At 30.8% G+C, this 22,248-nt stretch overlaps 1 protein-coding gene across 2 annotated transcripts in view; it reads right to left on the bottom strand.

Moving 5' to 3' along the window:
* LOC141533370 (uncharacterized) overlaps positions 1 to 22,248 on the bottom strand; it is a 160,414-nt gene that overhangs the window by 92,855 nt on the left and 45,311 nt on the right. The window contains exons 1-3 of one of the 2 annotated variants that reach the window (XM_074252236.1): positions 3,580 to 3,637; positions 3,099 to 3,359; positions 2,746 to 2,927 (exon numbers count right to left, since the gene is read on the bottom strand). The exons of the other annotated variant lie outside the window; for it this stretch is intronic. Of the exons in view, the coding sequence (XP_074108337.1) occupies positions 2,746 to 2,927; positions 3,099 to 3,359; positions 3,580 to 3,630 (494 nt within the window). The 5' untranslated portion in view covers positions 3,631 to 3,637. Of the gene's footprint in view, positions 1 to 2,745; positions 2,928 to 3,098; positions 3,360 to 3,579; positions 3,638 to 22,248 lie in introns of those variants that run through there. 2 annotated transcript variants of the gene reach the window in all.

Below are 22,248 nucleotides of genomic sequence, written 5' to 3' on the forward strand. Positions count from 1 at the left end.
CAAGATAGTAGCAGTGCCCGGTCTGAGTTCTGATGCTCAGAAACCACTGGTTGCTTACACTTACTTCCATTCGTAACTACATTTAATTATCTTTATGGTTTACTAGAGTTCTGATTACTCGTAAATGCTACCTACCAACCTAACCGTGTAATATGCTCTTACTACTCTCATTTGCTACTCGCTCTGACGTACTTGCTTCTATTAAATATATAATATACACATACGTGCAGTGCCTCTATTTTTGAGTTCTGCATTACGGACTAATAGCAAGACTCCGAGCTTTTGCTTGTCGGGTTTTATTGGTTCATGCAAACGCTGCAGGACGTTTTAGCACCTAATGTTATACTATAGCACAGCAAGTACCGGAAAGGCCACCAAGGATCATTAAAATCTTGGTAAATTCTCTATAAAATAATTTTATTAATTTCCTCTTTCTGTTTTTATGTATTGTATTTTATTCAGATTTTTACGCTCGAGTTGATACGTTATTACATGGGTGTAAAGTTAAAATATGTAATTTTGAAAGAAGATTTATCTTCTTTGGATAATTTATATACTGTGCGGTGGACCCTTAAGGTATAGAGACTATTAAATATTCAAAATTAATTCCTTGAGCTGTTTGCGGTCTACCGCGATAATATAACAATAATTATCATTTTTTTAGTTGTAATGATAATAAATATATGAATGGAGAGTGCGTATACGCCATATTACCAAAATTTTATTTTTTTTTTATAATCTAAGGTAGTAAAATCTATTCAATATTGAAATAATTAATTGTATCATTTTTATTACTTAATTATCTCCGTTTTATTTCTGATTACTATTAGTAGCTAATAAGTTTTAATAATTATTAGCAAAGATCTATAATATATATCTGTGGGGGAGTTAAACAAGAAATCTATTTGTTGGTAGAAGTAAAAATCTAGTGTAAGCATATTGCTATTACTATTGCGCAAACTAATATTCTAACAAGCAGTAGAGTTGATAAAAGTGATTGTCCGACTGCAACTAGTAGTTTCTCCTTGCCTCATACCCTGTATTATATTTGTCGGCACTGACTCGCTAGTTTAAATGAAGGTAAATGCTCTTGTAATATTGACCCTGTCCTAATTAACAGTCAGTTAAACAAAATAAATTGTAACTAGAGAAACCCATAATTATATCATTTTTATTTTTATTTTTTATTCGATTATTATTGTTATTTCCTCACGTTTTTTATTACAATTATTATTAGTGGTATATTTTTTTTTTATAAAAATTATAATAACAATAACAATAACAATAATAATAATAATAATAATAATAATAATAATAATAATAATAATAATCGTTTAAATAAAAAATAAAAAATTAAACACTTAAAATAATAAATTGCTGGACTCGTTTAATGATTATGATATTAATAATATTAAGTGGAAGAATAAATAATAAATGAGACAAATTTAACATTATATAAAATGAAAATATGAAAAATTAATACAGGGTAATAACATTGAATGTCTTATCATATAGTAATAAAATAAAATAGTATAAAAGGATGCACATAAGTACGCAGTCAAGTGCAAATGAACTCGGTGCATAGTGTATAGCGATGCAGTGTAGCGCACACGCCTGAGTCATCCTGGCAATGACAAGGATAGATGAAAGAAACGCATTAGCACGTGATGTTTGCGCAAATGTCATGACAGGTACATAATTGAAATGAGTTTGCGTGGTGGGAAACTTAAATAAATAATAACAACTCTATAAAATTAATTTTCTAGGTAGTGCGTTAATATACAATTTGTTTTATCGTAAAATATCATTACTTTCAGATGAAATGATACTAAAAAATTTTAAAAATTCTTACAATCAATGCCTATAAAATATTAATAGCGTAAATATTTTTATGAAATTACGATAATAACAAAATTTAATTTTATAAAATTTATGCTCGTCAGAATATATTAAAATTTGAGCGGGTTAATTATTAAAAAATAATAATATACTATAAATGTAGCAGGTAACATGTAGACTGTAATTAAAATCGCCTCAACACGAATATCAATCAAGTTGTACCTTCAAAAAAATTTTTGAATAAATTATATTAAGAGAAACAGACGAAAGTTTTACTATCCTCTATAAACCGAAAAAAATAGTAACTATATAATATAAAGCAAACTATAAAAATTTATAACAGTACACAAAAAATAGTCTGGGCAAATGTTTTTTTGTTTTCGTAAATTTAATATTTATTTTATTTTTCAACGTCTCCATCATTCAGGCAATAAATTTTATTGAGTTATACCGTAATTCCATAAAAGATAAACTAGCTAGCTTATATGGGTTACCTTGAGCATGCAACAAACCACAACGGACCACTAAAAATTGATACGAGGATCAAATAATAATAATAAACTGTACGCTCGTCTTGAGTAGTACCCTCCAGGCATATTATACTCTTTTCTAAATTTTTTTTCATACTCAAGTCAATCAAACTTTACGAAAACGTATCAGTTTTTATGTAATAAAATTTTACAATCAACATTCTATATTAATTTGCATTTTTAGAAAAGTCATGTTTTAAATTTTAATTTATGTTTTTTTAGAAGGAAATTGGCAGTGGTAATTTTTGGGTTAGCCGCAGTAAATATTTGATCAAAAAAAATTATTTAAATCATTATTTATTTCACTTTAAAAAGCAAATCATTTACCAAGTCCTAAAACATTACTTTTTATTCTGAAATATCATTAGAAGCTTACTGATAGTTTTCTTCATTATCTTCAGGGTTTATTTCCTCATTTCCTGGCTGAGAATTTTCTGCACCATTTTCCGAAAATTCTTGACCGTCGGATTCTGGAGATTGGTAAGTTGCAATCACTGTGAATTCGTAACCAGGTTTTGGAGTGTAATCATTTGGATTAGCACCTGGCGCACATTTTGCCTGGTAAAAAATACGAAATAAAATATCACTAGTTCTAAAATTATGACTAATAAAATAGTGTCGATGCTTAATTTTTAATCGACTAAATAAAAATTTAAACTGAAGTATTACTCGATAATAAAATAATCCTACAAAATCGTTGATATTCTTTTAAAAAATTATCAATCTTACTTCTCTTGTTAAAGTTATATTTTTGATAAATTCTTCAGTGAAAGCTGAGAAATTTCTCTCAGCCATTTTGCTTCTTAATCCTTCCTCCAGATATTTACGATGATCTATCCATGAAGCTTCTTCTAACATACAATCCAATAACATAGCACGAATAATATTTACGTGATCGTCGTTTTCGACATCGTCAATAGTCATTGCCTTGTTTGCACCCGTGGATTCAGACAGCTCAGTAGAAGAATCATAGATAGGCTGAGCTGAGACCTTTCAATAATGAAAACTATTTAATTAAATTTCTTTAAAAATTTTCATATTAAAAAATCTTTCTCGAAGATTTTTTTGACGAACATTCACACGATTGACAGTGTAAATATTTTTATTCACACGATCTTGATTTAATTTCATGTCACAGTGAGTCCAATAAATTTTTTACAGTTAATTGGAGAAAAATAATTGAGAAAAAATAATTTTACTAGATATTTACCGCGATAACCAATAGGCTCACAAGAAGACTGCAGATTTTTAAATGAAACATTGTGATTTTTTAACTAAAAAAATTTTAATTGTTAAGAATTTATTATTTTTCATATTTTTGAAAAAAAAAAAAAATATTTTTTACGTACTTGGAAGATTCTTCGAGACTGTAGAAAATAATTAACTGTGATTAAAAAAATCCGGCTCACTTTTATACCCGAAAATTAATACGCAGAGGGGGATCAAATAACGATAGATAAAAATAAAATAAAATTCTGTAGAACGTTTGGATAATATAAATTATAATTACAGTCCAATGACGCACGGTGAGATAACAAAGTCGTTAAAAGTGATACTCATTTTTCCGTCCTTTGTTTTGAAATAATTCTGATCGTAGCATAACTCAAATTTAAAAATAAAGCATTTATAACTATCATAAAAAAGTGTGAACTAAATAATTAAGTCGTTATCTCTGTTAATCATAAAAACCTTGTCTGGCCGCATGACGCATGTCACTGAAGTTTAGAATTGTACGCACTTATTGTAAAGACTTTAATGATGAAATAATTAGTTCTAAATAGAGTAAAAGACGCCCATTATAATTTTCTTTAGCGTTTTATAACGTCATTCCTTACAAAACAATATCCAATCAATTTACCGAAGAGTAAAGAGAGATTTCATAATTACTAAGAAACAACCATTATTGATTATTGTTTTTCTGATAATGTACATCAATAAAAAATTTCTTTTTGAAGCTTTTGGTTTCAAAATTTTTTTTTTTGTCAAAGGAATCATAAAATATTTTCATTTGCATATATACTCAACACACTGTGTGAAGTCACTCGGTAAGAACCAATCACGATTTATTTGGTTTCGAAATCATTAAGTTACGTGAAGTAATTAAATTATTAAATTAAATGTAACATTGATTTTAGAATGATAATTCAAAAGCACTCATGCTTATATAATTTTTAATAAACATAAGACATTTCGAATGATCATTAACTATGAAAGGAAATTTGTCTTCTTTGAGTATTAAACATTACATAAATTCAATATTGAATAAGTCAATTTTATTGCACTTAAAAAATTTTTGACAATCATTAAATTATTTAACCTCATTGAAAAAACATCGATAATAAATTACATATAAAATCAACGTTGAAACATCGCGAGTCAGTGTTATGATTTTCTGGACGAATTATATCAAGCAGCCTTGCTGGCAATTATACTCGGTTAATTTGAGTTTTGTGTCGACGTTTTTAACTCATTAATCATGGCAAAATTTGTACTTAAGGTAAGTATAGTAATTACTGTTAAAGAATCTTGTAAGAAATGGTTAAAAATCAAAATTTTGATACTTAAATTTATAATTTATAATTTTAATTAATTTAGATTGCGGTGCAGTATTTTTTGATGGTCATTATTACAATTTGCACGACTGTTGCGGACTATCACGAAAAAAGTAAAAGTACGAGTAATAAAACTAATCATAGTAGCAGTAAAAACTATTCATCAAGCAGTAACACGCATACGCGAAATAGCACAATAACCAATGAAAATGGGACGTTCATCGTTTACTACAATGCAACTTCGAGTAATATCAGTAGCATCTTCAACGAGACTGATTTCGGTGAAAGTAACTTCGATGAGACTGATGTCGATAAGACTAGCATCAACGAAACTGATTTTAATAAGCATGATCATAAAGCCAGTGTAAATCATACTTTTGCAGTCAATGTCTTCAATGAAACTATTTCTAACCAGACTAGTGTAGCCGAGAACAAAAATGGCACCGTAACTGTCGAAGGGAGTGTCACGACTGTGGATAAAAACGAGACCACCGTTAGCAAAACTGAAAAGGTTACAAATGAAGACGGCGACACTACTGTTAAGCAGACTGTTGTAACGAAAGACAGCGACGTCACAACTGTTGACCAGACTAACGTCTTTGGCAACAAAGATGGAACTGCTACTATTGAAGAGATAGTGACAGTTGCTGACGACGACAAAATAGTAGTCAATCAGACTGGTTTAACTACAAACAAAAATGGTGTCTTAAATTGGGATCCTGTTTTTACAGTGGAACGTGACAACCAGACCACTATTTATAAGACTGACGTAACCAAGAGCAAAGATGGCACGATAATTGTTGATGAACTTGTTACCATCAAGACTAAAGATGGCGACACTGTTCATCATACTGTCAAACATGAAGACGCCAATGGTGGGACTAGAGTTCTAACAAATACCGTTACTGTAAATGGTACTACCGTCGATTGTTACGCTATCTCTACAGAATTGGAGCGAAATGCTTGTCAACTAGGCACTCATCAAAAATTTTTTAGGAACTAATTTTATGTCTGTAATTTTTGTAATTAAATAAAAATATTTTAGATAAAAATACTCTAAGCTTTCTGTAAATTTTTTGAGTTTTTTTCTATGCACGTAATATGCAAGAATATTTCTCATACTTTTCTTCCTGTGAACTGAGAAATTCAGTTAATAAAGTTGAGTATGCACACACGCATAGGCCAGAGGTTAATTTTGTTTATCGATCGACGTTACCTTCTCTCTCTAGCTCAGTATCTCCATACATCACCATAATGTAACGCCATGTAGTTATCTTGTGAGTTATCGACAAGTCTTTTATTGTAATTGCTATTACCGTGAGCCAGGTTATCGAAAAGATCTTCAGGATGCTGCTGCTTACATCCATAACCAGTAAAAAGTATCCAATAACTGATTTCTCTGTCTTCATTATTTTTTTTTTATTTTTAATTTCTATTCCAAGTTTAAAACTTGGAAAAATCAAAAATTATCAAATCAATGAAAAATATAATAGTAATACAAAATTAAATAATACTAACAATATATAATATTAAATTGTCCATAGAATTAACTATTGATAGAAAATATAAAAAACGTTAAACATGACTTAAAATTATGTTCTTATGTATTTATGTGATTACTTGGATACAAGGGTGACTAATAGTTCTATGCAGTAGCACGTACCTACTACTGAGATGGCTACTGAAATCAGTTGTTCCACTGTGTACCGTTTATATGTATATTTATACTCATGTATGTACTTAATATTACAGTGCACAGTGGATGTAACGGTCTATCCCGGCGTAATGTTAACGAGCAGAGTAGACCGATGCGAACAGATTAAATAGAATGAAATGGAATAGATGCAAAGGAATATATAATAGAATGGATGAACGAGCGAGCAAGCTAGGGCTTACCGACTACTAACTACAAGAGGATGACGAAATCAAGCGGTAGTAAGTAATAACTTTCCGTAATTACCCGTTGTTATTATATGACTGCAACACTCACCGTTTCACGCGATTCTAGACAATCTGGCGATCAATTGTCAGGGAAAAATTACTATTAATGAATAAATCTATTGCCGCTGTTGCTATTGTTACTGCTTAGATGTTGTTTCTTGTTTGGGTAATCGAGCGGTTAGGTAATTGATGATAGATGATTTTAATTAAGATTTTTAAATAATTACTACTTTTTTTTTTATTATTTTGATCTTAGAAAACTTGCTTCGAAATTTATTAATTTTAATAAATATTTTATCAATTTATTAAGAGCTAATTAAATAATAAAAATTTTTTAATTAGGTTCTAATAATTTTTTAGTTTAGATAAATTTCAATAATTTTATCATTGATCTCCGAAGAGAAGATGAATTATACAAAAAAAAAAAAAAAAAAAAAAAAGAAGTTTAACTATAGGTAAGATAATAAATAATTTGAATAAAATTATGTGGAAAGAACTTTTAAAATAAAATAAATCATGATTAAAATAACTGGAGTACTGTATGCTAAGAACATACTTTAGATAATAATTTATTCAATGGATAATGAGAAGACTGTGAGTGTATAATCAAACTTAGAGCAATAATTGAAAAATAAACTTATGACGTAATGGGTGGAGGAAAATAAAAAAATAACAAGTTAGTTGCTGCACTCGGAGATTCTAAAGATTACAAAGAAAGCTATAAAACTTTTAAGCATTATAATTTAATCGTAAGTATGCCTTTGTGATAAATTATTTAACTTTAGTGTACTGTGCCACTGAGAAGTTTCCGAAGTGCGCTCGATAATCTGCAATGCTATTGGAATAACAAGTTAGAAGAAATTAGGTACTTCAATTGGACTTTAACACTTTAACAAGAGGATAAATTCGTGGCTTCTGAGTATAATAATAAAGGAAAAAATAATTATAAGCGAGCCGTAGATTAGCGAGATGATCCATCCACCAACACAGAAATAAAAGCACAATAAACATTAGAGCATTGCATTTATCAAGCACGTCCGCCAATGACTAAATACCATTCAATTTACTGACACCGGTCATAAACTCATTAGTCATTAAGGCTGATGAGAAGGAAGGCCCTTGACACAACTCAAACTCTGGCTCATCCATAAATGTTGTTAAATAGTTTAGTTAACACCGTTTAACCCGTCTTTCCGCTTTGACTTATCTTTCACCTTTGCTGTGCTAGTAAGCAGCACTTTACCATTACTCACGTCCAGTTTACCCACTGGCTTATACTTGTAATTATAATTATAATTATTGTCACTCGTATAACTCTACGATTAGATTTTTCCTGCTTAGAAAAATCTTAATGAAGTTTTTTTAGGGCGCCAGTTTACATTAAAATTCACTTTCTGAAATAAAGCATTTAATTCTTGTAAGAAATAAAATAAACATAAAAAATTTTAATAAATTATCCCACCACAAATTTTTTTTTTGAATTAAAAAAAAATTTTTTTCTCCACTCACAATTTAAATTGAATAATTTTCCCGATGTATTTCCAAATTACAGCTCAAAGCTTTTATAAAATTAACCAATCTTGTTTCTCAATCCGACCGATTGATAAATTACATTAAACTAAATCAACAAGATCCATATATCGCGCAATAAATCCAAACACAAGCGAATGCATCAATAAAATCCGATCATGAAGCTCGGTAGAAAGTGAGCATCAAGCGTTCTATGATGAATGTCTATAATAATCTTAAGCTGCATCTTCATCTACCTAGCTCAACCTCCACCTCTTACAAACATATCTCACTTAGCATTGGCGTCTAAATCTACCAGTGGTCTCTTAAACTCTCATTGACTTCCTTCTTATTCTTTTCTTCCTCTCCGGTGCAGCTGCATCGGAGCATATGCCGTGTACCCATTAATTTAGTTCGAGCCATGCCATACCAAGGAGTCGGCACAGTAGAATCGCGAATAAAAACCATAAAATTCCCATTATATCCTCGGGACCCGTGGGCGCGTTAGTTGCTTTTATTATTATTCATTATAAATTTTCAAATTACTTTTATATAATCTGACCGAACTCCAATGTTTATATTTTCCGTACCCACGTCCATATTTTTCCGCAGAAGAGCGAGTAAATCTGGAACCTTGATAGAAATAAAAACTAGCGAGTTCAATGAAGTTTCAATCAACCGAGCCGATGAATTTTTAAATTCTCGTACTTGTTGCCAGTATATAAATATATAAACCCATGCGAGGGTATAAATATGTGTGAGTATAAAATACTGACGAGAGTATTTAATAGCAAATGCGGCGAGCCGGAGGAGTTTTTAAGCCAACACACGAGTAACTGAGTGTAGTAGAGGCTGCCCCTTGAACCGGATCACGGCATTAACCTCCGGCTGATGCTGTACATCCTTTCTCTCATCTCTACCTCTTACTCTTATTCTTTTCTGCAATATATTGTGGGTACACTGTACACCTAACCGTCCTTTTTTTCTTATTATGTTTTTTTTATTTTCTCACCTTTCTTTTATTATTGTTATTTTTCTTCTGGTTCTTTCCTTTCCACTCTCCTCGCTTTACTTCTTTTCTACCGCGCTGCTTCACTAGATATATTTTTTTTTTTCTGATGCACTAGACACTATCTCTGATTTACATTTGTACGACACAACCTTGTACCTTGTGCCTTCCAGAACAGACTGCAATTTCCCACAGCTTAGGATTATCTCTTATGCGCTTTTGAATTCGTAACCGAGTTTATTAATGCTGATTTCATTCAATTAAGCGGTCGTCTCGATTCATTGGGTTGCACTAATGTTTTATTTTGGTTCATTGAATAATGACTGATTATTCAAAGTGTGAATTATATATATAATTAACAGAATAAGAAAAATTATGTCTCTTTACATAAAAAAAAAAATTTATTTAAATCCAGTAAATAATTTTGAAGAACATCTTTTTAAAAAAATTATTATTCATCGTTAACGATTGCTAAATAAGATTTGGAAGGCGACTTAAGACCTTGCAATGATAAACAATAAATAAATTATCCTGGATTGGGATCAGGATGTTTAGAACATAAGTTTAGAAAGAAGCTTTGGCCATGACTGCAATTAGCGGAGATTAAGGATAAGATTAATATATTATTGGATAGCGGATAGGAGTTTATTATTTTTAGTGTTACGATTGTTGTTATTGAGCTGGATGCATAGTAGTTGAGGCAAGGCTCGACCAAGGGCGCGTAAGAGCGTTGCACGAGCAGAGCTACTATATACCATCCGTATGGTATTATACACAAGCGAGTAGAGCGCTGACCAGAATGAGAACGATTGAGATCGCGGCATCGATTGCAACGCTCGTAAGGTCACAGACCTGCGATCTGGTTGGCAGGCCATGTGTACCGACCCCGGTGACTCTTTTAAAAACACTCGAGGACGCGATGCATGCATTTACATTGTATCTCTCTCTTCTCTTCCGCAAATCATCTTTTCAAACGTTAATCATTATATTATAATAGATTTTTTCATGATAAATACTCTACGGTTTACTGTTATGGATATCAGTCACCATTTTCGTTATTTTATTCAGGAAAACAATTAAATAGTTAGAATTTAATTACAGTATTTTTTTTTTTTTTAAGACAATTTAAATATTTATTGGAGATAAAATAATTTTTAATTCAATTGTACATTAAAAAAAAATTAATTTAATTCCAGATAATAATTTTCAAACCGAAAAAATAATTTTAATTGAAGAGAAAAATTCTTAAGTCAAATTAAATGTAATTAAGCCAAAAAAAATTTTTTTTATAAATAACAATTTTTTAATTGATTTAATTTTTGTTATTTGCAGAAATATTAAAAAAAAATGCTTCTATTAATTTTGTCAGCAAATTTTAATTTTAATCAGTGATTCAATTGCTCGTTACCATCGCAGTTAGTTAATATTTAACCGTTTTTATTTTTTTTTCCCAACACTTATTTTCATCTGGAAAGCGAAATTACTAATTTGGTGAGATACAAGCGTGAAACCGCACCAAGGCCACATAAAACCCTCATCCTCGTCCTGATCTCTGAGTCGAGCGGAGTTGAGTGAAGTTTAAATAAGTGAGAAGGGATGAGCGCAGAACCGCGAATCAAAGGGGCCTTGAAATGATCTTTTCTTTGTAAAACAGAGATACGTAGGTGTAGATGGAAAATAAACAAACAAATAATTGAATAAACATATTGAAATTATTACGATGACTAACGATTGTTACCCGCATATCCAACCCGAGGAAACGTTGAATTTTATTGTATGCTAATTTTCTCGATAGTTTTCATCAATGCCGGATCGCGAAAAAAATTCAACACAAAGGAGATGATTTGAGTTTACTCTATCTGCATCTTTTGAAAGTCATCTGGGTGTTTGTTCGTCAGCTGAGGGTTATATTATCGCTTTTCAAATGAATTTTTAAATACTGATTTTTTATTTTTAGCGTAGAGATTTAATTGGAAACATCTTAAATTATCCGAGTAATTTTTAAGTAATTTTTATTTTTAAAATTAAATTTAAAAATAAAAATTGTGAACTTTGCTAATGTTAGAAATATTTCTCAATTAATTCCTTTAAATTTAAAGTTAAAATTGAGTTTTTAAAAGAAAAAAAAATCTTAAATTCCTGAACTACTAACCACAATTCTCCTAACATATAGACACTTAACTATCGTGACCATCCCTTGGAGCCAGAAAACTATATTAAGCATGTTGACCTCCAAGAGACAATAGACTCAGCGTCATCGAACAAATAAATTACCGAGGTTTGTTTAAAAAAGTAAAACAACTATGTAATGTCAGTGACTATTAAATAAATGCACCCGCATGCATTACCAATAACAATAACAAATATCTTCCGGATACTTATATGTCGACGTCCACGACTGGTTTGTGTCCACCAGAAGACCCTGGAAACCCAACAAGGGCATCAGCTGCATTTAAACGACTCAGTATAAGGCAACCGATGAAATCATTATCAATTATCATCATCATCATCATCATCATCCAGTGAATGCTCATACCCAGGAGATTAATGACACGGCCAGATAAATTCGTCACTTGCTACTCGGCTAAATAATTCTATCCATTAAAAATAAAAACCTTGAACGGTCCCGTTAAAGCCTATCCGAGAGTCAACTTGACTTTGAATCACTTAATCGTTTGATATTTGATCTTGATGAACTGTAGGTTGTTCGAAGGATGTAGATTAATATGTGAGTATGTGAGCTGAACACACATGCATGCTAGATAATGTAGAGTGCAGACTCGCTTACCACGGAATTAAATGAGGCAAAGCAGGTATTCTAATTGTTTTCATGGGGCCGTGGACTCTGGCTCTGGACTCCGGGTCATGAGTATTCAAGGAATCTTTATCTTGTTCGGAACTTTACCTCTTACCTCTCAGCTTTCATGCTCTCCATGTATGCATGTACGTGAGTACAGTCGATGTGGAAGAATTACTGGTGTTAAAGTTTAAGTTTAAGTCACTGAGCGAACTGCGGGTCGCGGGGCTGAGAGGGTTAAGGGGTAATGGTTCGGTCAATCAGGGTCCGTCACAGAGGGTGCTTCGATTAAGCGGCTACGAGCTAGTAATATGGGAACTTCACGCAACAAGGAGCCCAGCCCATCCTTGTAATGCTTTAAAAAAGTAACTCCGGCAATTTAATAGCTTTGAATGGAATTGTGAGTAATTCACGGGACGTTATTACTCGCGGTTTCGAGCAGACCGAGAAATTGTTTGGACTATTCGCTGTCAGGATGTGGCTCTTTGCATGTATTAAGGGCCCTCAAAATCTATTTTTTTCTTACTTATAAAATTAATAAAGTTTTTATCACTACGTCTAATATTTTCGTCGTAATTCCTCAATTAAAATTCACAATAGTCTTATTAAAAAATTATCAGACATTTTTTTTATAAAATTAAATTTTGAATAACTTTTATTCAAAAAAAAATTTTTATACGATCAATAATTAATTATTAACAAAAATTGATTATATTTTTATTGAAATCATCTTCATTAAAGTGTACTTAATAACAAGCAACAAGAAAATTCAATTCCCTCTTTAGCTTACACTGTATCAAAACTTTAGCTTCAAATAAATTAAATAGGAACAAATTTTTCACAAGCGCGTCGTAACGGTCAGAATAAAATGAAAAAAAAAAAAAAAAAAAAAAAAATACTATAATAATTCCTATAATAATTTACTGGCTGATTAAAAAGTCGAAAATAAAAATAATTCTCACTAGTATTTGCCCCGTTAATTTATTCACGAAATAATTGTGAACTTGGTGTGTTTTACCTGTAGATAAAATCAATTTCTGGCAGAAGTGCGCACGTCAGTTGAATTATTTATAAGGAGTTTCAGGAGTCTTTATCAACTTAAATGAATGAAGTGAAAAAAACAACTGTAAGCCGATATTAATATTGCAAATAGTAGATAAAAGTTTCCAAGCGTAGAACGTTGTGTCGTAGCAAGCCCAGTGAAACAATCAACGATAACGCAAGGTTGTCAACCGACCCTCGTCGTTTTTTACAACATCAAGTCTGACGTGTGTCCATGAACCGTATTTACTTGCAGCTACTTTCTCAACACGTTCTTTGGGATCTGCTCAAAAACTACATTTTAATATTTAACTTTCTTATTTTAATATTTCAATAAATATTAAACCAACCACAACCTTATCGTCAATCCGATAATTAATGATGATAAATAAAATAAGGGAAAATTTTTTCGTAACTAAGTTATAGCCTTTGACTTTTGTTTTTATAAATCTCCTATTATAACAGCTCATACATGTCAAATCACCGATCTTTTCAATGTCCAGAACAAGGAATGGCGTATAAATGAAAATATAAAATTAAGTAGAGCGGTAGTTTTTAGTTCATTGCTCTGAGCTGTTTACTCACGGTTTACTCAGCTCATGTAAACATATAAATCGTTAAATTCAGTGATATTACTGAGCATAATATAAAGTAATAATAACTTTTAGGCACTTATGGATCGTGTATACATAGGTTTATATTATACACAACCCAACTATCGTTTCACTGAATTTAGTTTATTATTTTACGACGTATCGTATACACATTATTTCGCATTACATGGGTTATTTGCTGAGGTATCCTTTTTACTTTATTACTTTTGAACGTTAAACTTTTTTTTTCTATAGAATAACATTCAATGTGTTTTTATAAAATTCCGATAATTGTTACAAAATATTTCAATCTAAACACGTCAAAAAGTTTCAAGTGGCTAGTTTTGTTAATTTTTTTAATTAATTTATAAAATGCTCTATATCTGTCAAATTGTGTTTTTTAGGAATTTGATGTTTTTTTGTAGGAAATTGACTCCAAAACTACTGAATCGATTTAAAAAACTTTTTCACCGCGACCTGCTAGTGTTACATATTTTTTCTATGCATGGAAAGCGGTAAACTCTGAAAGATGCTGATAAGAGTTGAGATAAAGGTAAAAAATATAATTCAGATAGTAGACGTAGTATGCGGAAGTATATTAAAGTATTGGGTGTATTATATGAATATCTATATGTACATTGTAAAATAAGTTTTAAGATTGATGTTCAAAGGTAGGATTTATTTATCAGCCTTTTCCGTAGCAGAGAAGACCCGATGTATATCCATTGAGTAGAGGCTCCTTTGCGTATTTCAAGTTTTTAAAATTCCCAGAGAGCAAGCACGATAATAAACTTGTTTTCATTCCATACGAGAGCCCCTATTTTTCGTTGACTGAATAGCTTCTTAGTGAAACTCGACTCATGCGGATGCTATAACAGATACAAGGGTGGAAAAGAAATTACGAGTATAGCGAGTATTATACACAGTATAGCACAAGGGAGTAGAAATAGAGTGAATGTAGAGATAGAGAGTATTGTGCTCTTGCTTTACTTGGATCTATAGATCGCCAACAATGTATATATACCCTAGTAGTCCTATCCTCTACGTGGTTCTCTCCCTTAACTTGCATTCCACGGATAGTACATACACAATATAGAATGTAACAACGCAACCAAAAAAATTGACAAGCATAGATTTTTCCAAATGTGAAATAGACAGCAAGAATAAATGAGAGCAATAATGAAAAAATGTCGTGCTGTGAAATGAGATGAGAGGACTGTGAAAAATTGCTGGTATATTATTTATTGGGTTGTACGATACCAATACAAGATGAAATTTAATTAAATCTGACAGTAAAAATAAATTTGTAATTTTGGGAATTTAGTCAGTGATTTAATATAACATTATATACGGAAAATTAATTTCAATCGGCAGAGAGCTTAACTAATGATCAAATAATTATTTTATTGATTTAAATTTTGTCGATTTAATTATTTACATCCGAATTTAATAGATATTTTACTCGACTCGGATATCTATATGGGTTTGCATAATAAATGAAACTTTGTATCATTGAAAATTATTCAGATTTATTATTTAATTGAAATTTAATGCTTGGTAATTAAATTTAACGACATATTTTGGAAATTAATCATTTAGTGGTGAAGGTTTTAATGAGATATTTTATTTATTTGATAAATAATTATTATTTAATATTAAAAAATGTGGTATCAATATTTATATTTATTGTTGACTATTTTTTTAATCTTCCAAAAATTATCAGAATTATTAACGCCAATAATTATTCAAAAGTTCAGAAATATATTGTATTATTAATCAAAAAAATAATAATAATTTGATAAAATATTTCTTATTATTTCCCGATAAATTTAAAAAGCTTCAGAAAACTAAAAAATTATGAATAACAAGCACTGAAATGGAAGCAAGAGCTTAATATAGATTGTTATATGATTTGCTGGCTCGGCAAAAAAAAAAAAAGGTCGAACATTATTTTCCCAGACGACACGGAGCGCGTCTGAAATACTGAAATAATGTCGTTGACCGCCATTGACAGTTATTGCAAACAATTTGTCTAGTTTATATCGGCGAGCTCACTCTCCAGCCCCAACTCTCTCTTATCTTCCTTCAGAATTTTTCTCCATTCATTTTTTATTGGTATCTCTCCTCTATTCGGATTTTGGCAGCACTGGCTCTCTAATTGCGCCGGTGGATCTCGGTGTTTTTGATTAATCATGTAATACTGTCACGATCAATCTCCCATCTCCCCAATTTCAATAAATACTTACGTAAATTATTAGTAATAGTATTAATACACGCAGAAACATTAATTGTTGCATAATTCGCATCAGAGTCCATGTGTCAAGTTAATCTGTCTCTATTAACGGTAACGTCACTCACTCATTATACTCATACGTAATGTAATGTAATAAATAATTAAATTAGTACCACCGTCGGGACTAATTGTTAATTATTGTAAGCAGTGATTTAACGCCGGCAATGAGTGTCATGGATTATTTTAAAATTGGTACGCTTAGGTCAGTTAAAATAAATGGGATTTATGTTGGGCAAATTTTAAAAATAATCTATCAAAATGGATTACACCGCGATCAACTTAATATATTTTTATTACACAGTATTAACTGTCGTAGTGTAGGGCGACGTATTGGCGACATATTGGCATTAAAAATATCGGCGGATTTAATTGAACGACAGTGACCTCGAACGTGACCCAAGCAATGCAAGAAGGTATGGTATATACGGTCATCAATAGTGGTACCGTTAAAAGCTATTAGCCATTAAAGTGTCGAAATATTTTATGTGTTGAAGAGGCCAGAGGGTGAGTGTGTAGGTTAATAGTACGTAGAGAAAAGTACCACGCTTTCACTTAAAATTATTTCAGAACGATAAAAATAAATTACTAATGTATTGTACCGTTGGAACTTTTTGAACTTTTAAATAATTATTGTTAATTGATATTGCACGCCTCATAATGCCAAACACTAGAGAGTGCTCTGTGATCAAAAAAAATTTTTAAACCTTTTTTTTGTAACTATTTTTAGCGTATTTACTGACAATAAATTTCCGAATTACAAATTTTTTTTTCAATACTTTTTAAGAATTTTTTTTTTTAATACTAATGCAAAAATTTCATCCGATATATAATACTATTAGTTAAAATAAATGAACCGACGTCCGTCAATGTCTTGATGATCATTACCATTAATTTAGTTGGTGAATCAATCAGCGTCTCTTGCAGTTCCCTCCGAGTACAAAGTTTAAAGTCAACACCGAAAAACAATAGTGCGAAACCGACTTTTGGGAGCAGTAGCCCACAAAACTTAATCCCGCAAGCATTGAAACCGATCTCGATCCCATTATTTGTCCCGAATTCGCTTAGATAACTTTTCGGCGAGTCAGATTTTCGTTCAAACAAGTTAAGTATTACGCTGGAGGATAAATGAGAAGAGCTGAGAAGAGACGAGACTGGGAAGAGCCAAGTTTCAGGCGAATAGGTTTGATATGGGTTGAGGTGTCTCGAGAGGAAGGAAATAACTGTCTGTGGATTATCAACGGATTATCTCGGTTGTAAATGCGCAGGAGTCTGACTGGGTGGTATGCTAGTGCTGGTGAACTCAAAATAGAGGAATGAAATACTGAGTGGTAAAAAAGATATAAAGAATCGAGCCAACTTTCGGGTTTAAGAAAAGTTTTAGCATTAACTCCTAAGAAGAGAGTTGCGCTTACGACTGTTCGTTCTGGTCTGCTTTAAAATTTAAATCGAGATACTATACGGGTGTCTCACAGATCAAGTCACACGTTTTCCCGTTGTTAGACCGCGAGTTTTCGCCCGAGTTATAAGGAGGATTATTTCCGTCTACTTTCGATCGAAATCGATAGTTATACATTGTGTGTTAATCTCTGTAAAAAAAAATTATTATGCTAAAAAAATGCATAATAAAAATTAATCAACATAAGTTAAAGTTTAAAATTTTAACTCTGCCTCAAATATTGAAGATAAAAAATTATCAACAATTTTTTTGTAGCAAATTAATTGAATTTTTCATTTTAAAACACATTCAGTAACATTTATTAGATTTTTCATATTAATAATAATCATTATTATCAAATATAGTACGCTAAAAATAACAATCGCGATTTTAAAATTATTTTAAGCTTTAATTTTTCTACTATATATTTTTAATCAAGTATTTCCAACCCTTTTATTGTATCAACCTATATAAAGCTAACATTTAACCTACCAACATATCGCAATTCAACTAAAGCTAGTAAATAATACTGAGCATAAATTATGAGGTGAATAAAGTTTTACCGTAAAACACACATGTAATCTAGGGGCTATTATTTAATCGAATAATATTCCGACGATGTACGGCCAGTTTGCGGATTGGTCGGAATAAGCTTTCTTGATGGTAATAACAATATTCTACCAAGACATTTATTTTTCACCCTCCACGGAATCGTACTAATTTTAAATATAAGGCGCGTCTTTCTAGTGCCAGTTGATAATTTTTTAAGTCCTAACTTCATAAGTACGGTCATTCGATGAGTCAGATCTAAAGTTTGCTAATTAAGGCTCGAGCTTATTGTTTTAAATAGTGTTTATATGCAAAAATAGCTAATTTGCATGAAAAAAAATTTTTTTTAATAGTTGAGAGTTAAATTGTTGAGAGCTGAATTTTGTAATAAATTTTTAATTGAATTTTTTATAGAACTTAAAATGAACTCTTTTATTATAGAAGAGTGAACTTAAATAATTAATCGGCTCTTAATAGAAATTTATTATTTATATTAAAATATGAAATAAATAACGCAATCTTTAATGTATTTTTTTTTATACTTTTTCTGCTGCACTATCATCATGGACGTTCTCTAAAAAATATAATATTTCTCTATAAAAAAACTGGAGTAGAGATGATGGGGATGATGGAATACATAAAGTTTTAAAGCAAAACCATGAATAAGCTACTCTGGTACTGTAGGTAGTTCATTATGTGTCTTAGTTCGTAAGTAAAAGTCTCTACCCTTAATTCAACTCCTCTTTTTCATTTTCTGATATTAAGTATGCATCGCTACTTCTGAATTATTTACGCCTATTTCTAGCCGAGTGTCGTTAAAAGTTACTAAATAAATGGCCCTTTTTTATTACTCTCACTGAAATTATTTCATTCTGTCACCTCCTTTTCGTCTTCTAATGTTACTGACGTCGTAATAATGAAGAGCTTCGGTGAATATTAATTCTCATATCGTTCGGAATGTTGAAAAACTCTCGATTGAAAAAAATTTTTCTATTTTTCAAAAAAAATATTTTTAAAAACTTTGGAATTGTAAAATTATCCGTGAAAAATTTTTTATTTAGAGACTGATAATTTCTGTAAGAGTAAATATCATTTGTAATACGATTCGCTTGAGTTCGTGTCGATGCATTAATTATACTCACATAAATTTGTTATTTTTATCACTTCTGATAATCCGAAATTTCTGCACATTTTTTTCTACAATATTCGAATATTTTAATAGTAAAAAAAATTTCAATCACATTGATATGAAAATAACATCAATATTTCATGTCACCGTGCCATTGAAATATTTCTCCATTAAATATTTTTACTGGTTAATTTTTTTTCACTCAAAATTTTAGATAAAAAAAAACCATTTTTTAATGGATTAAAAATACTTCGAATTTCTTTCTTCAGAAAAGTTGGTTTGAGGTGTGCAATTCAATAATAATAAATTTAAAAAAAAAAACTAATATTTTAAATCGCGTACGGTCTGTAAAATCACTGGTTCCAATTTCGAGATAGCTAGTAGCTTTTAATGGATAACTTTTATGGATTTTCGCATCAATAGTTGACAATGTCCCTGAGAATCAATCTCTTCAAATCCACAATACACGTATCGGTTATTTTGAATAAGCTTTTCTGTGATCTGAAGAAGATTTATATTAAAAAGCATTCGCTGAAGCCACACAAGACATGACATTAAATACATTAGATATCTTATGCATTTGTGATGCTGCGGTTCCGCGGAAAATTTTTTACATTACCGTGTAATGTCATATTGCAATACCGCGGAAACATTTTAAATAAAATTCTCCAAAAGTAAAAAAAAAAAAATGTTCAATTTATTTTTATAAAAAAATTAATTTGTTGAATAAAATTTGAGATAATTTTTGACTAACTGATAACAACGTTTATATTAATTTAATGAGCGGCAAAAAATCAATAGTCTGTCTAAAAGAAACAAAAAAATAAAGAAATAAAAGACAAGAATGAAAATAAAACAATGAGGGTGGAAACAATTGAATGGATTCTTAGGTTCGTTTTCAGTGATACATGACGCCACGGTAGTGACCCTCCTCGCCTGCAGAAACAACCCTATTTTCCTCATTCTCATTTACAGCCTCACCACCCTCTTACACTCTTTTTCTCTATTTATATTTTTTTTCCGTTATCCCACACTTGAAAACTTTTCCACTTGCCGGTTATTCATTTCCATTTATTCACCGAGACTTTTTCGATTTTATCGAGTATCTTCGGTGAATTCACAATAAGGCGATTACCCATCTAATGGCTACTTTTATTTCAATTATATTTTTATTCAAGCTCTACAATCAACGCCTTTGTGCTCGTTATTCATCAACTATATTCGCAATTCAGGTTTCATTAACGCTAACGACTAGCTATATTCTCTCAAATACGGAGTAATTAAATCAAATAGTCAATCAATTTTTTTTTTTACTTTTATCGGTTGTGATCTTACATAAAATCACTAAATTTCATTTAAAAATAGAAGAATTATCTATCGGTTTAAAAAATGTTTCTGATTTTTTGATGTCCTGATATGAAAATCAGTCATCTAAGGCCTGATAAATCCATAAATAATTTTTTCATCAAAAGTAGTTTACAAAATACCCGAAAGATGGCGCATTGTCGCTAAACTTTCTCGTTAGAGGAGAGTTCAATTTTTAAATATTAATTTCTAGAATAAAAATTATTTTTTGCCTTTTTTAAGAAGCTTATCATGACATTAAAATATGAAAATATATCAAAATAAATTGTTTACTTTCATGTAACAGAAAATTTTTTTGCAGATAAAAAAAAATTTCTAAACAAAAAAATTTTTAAAAATAAATTCAGTAGAAATGATGAATAATAAGAATCTTCTATGCTTCCTGTTTAGTAACTTTTTTTGAGAGCCATCTGTTCATCAGCGCCGAACATACATTTCGTGCCTCGTGTAATCAGCTACTTCGCGTTCTCTCTCATTCTTCTCCCTTTAATAATTTGTCCCGGTCTCGGTCTCAAAAAATGCTTCTATCCGTTTTTTTTTTTTTTTCTTTATATTTGTACATATATATATATTCTAACTCAACTCCACTACACTTTTTTGTTAAACTTGTACTCTTGCAGAAAATACGCAAGTACTCACCCGAAAACAAGACGGCTATTACATGTAACAAGCACGTACGTCAAGTAAAAGTAAAACAGAATAGAACAGAAGAGCCGGAGTAAGAGGAAAAAAAATAAATTAAAAGAAAATACTGACAATAAAGTTAACTAATCTTGAGACTAAAGCTAATAACGTCATTCACCATTGTATTTATATTTCATTACGTCAACACGTATTCCGATAAATAAATATAATAAATAATAATAACTAAACGAAAGTAAGCCTCATAAAAAATAACGAGTAATAAGTTTAATAAAAAAATTATTACAACTTTTAATCAAGAGCATTTATCACGTATCGCTGCATTCTCAATGAAGCCATCAAAGTTAATGTACATGTTTATATATATGAAATAAAGCGAGGGAAAAATATTTTTCATCTTTAGTTTTTATCCCCGTCGATCGTAAACTCTAAAATGTGTAGAATGAACTTTCGGGTTTATAGACGGCAATTGAGAGAGTATAAGTTGGATCAGAGAGAGCATTTTTTGACGTCGGGTGACTATTTGAGCCACTTATATATGACATTTCAACTTCTTTTTACGAGCTTATTTTCTCTTGGAAATATTTCGTTGGAAAGTATTTCGACTTATACACAACCTTGTACGTGTGCTTTATGCTTAGATGTCTCTATGCTTGAATGTCTGTATGTCTGTAAAATGTGCTGGGTAGAGGGTGCTCCCGATCCCGACACTGCGCCGAATATAACGTCAGACACCGTACCCAATCCAGCAACAGGGGATGGGGAGACTGAATTACTGACAGAATAACACGAGGGTAACATATGTGATAGGGATAATTAATTTATTGAGGCCTTTTTCATTTCAAGTGGATCAGATTTTTTTCTGTTTTTATTATTATTTGTTTTTTGTTTAATTAAACACTCAGGAAAAATTTTTTTGTATATTATTCACGAATTTAACAACCTGTAAAATATTTTTTTGGCATTGTGAATTTTTATATCAGGCTGTGTGGGAGTCATTGATTTTTTCCAGTTGAAAAAAAAA

This window comes from Cotesia typhae, unplaced genomic scaffold, assembly GCF_013202065.1.
Source record: "Cotesia typhae breed Kobodo isofemale line unplaced genomic scaffold, CoteBio_Ctyphae contig_123, whole genome shotgun sequence".
Classification (NCBI taxonomy): Eukaryota; Metazoa; Arthropoda; class Insecta; order Hymenoptera; family Braconidae; genus Cotesia; species Cotesia typhae.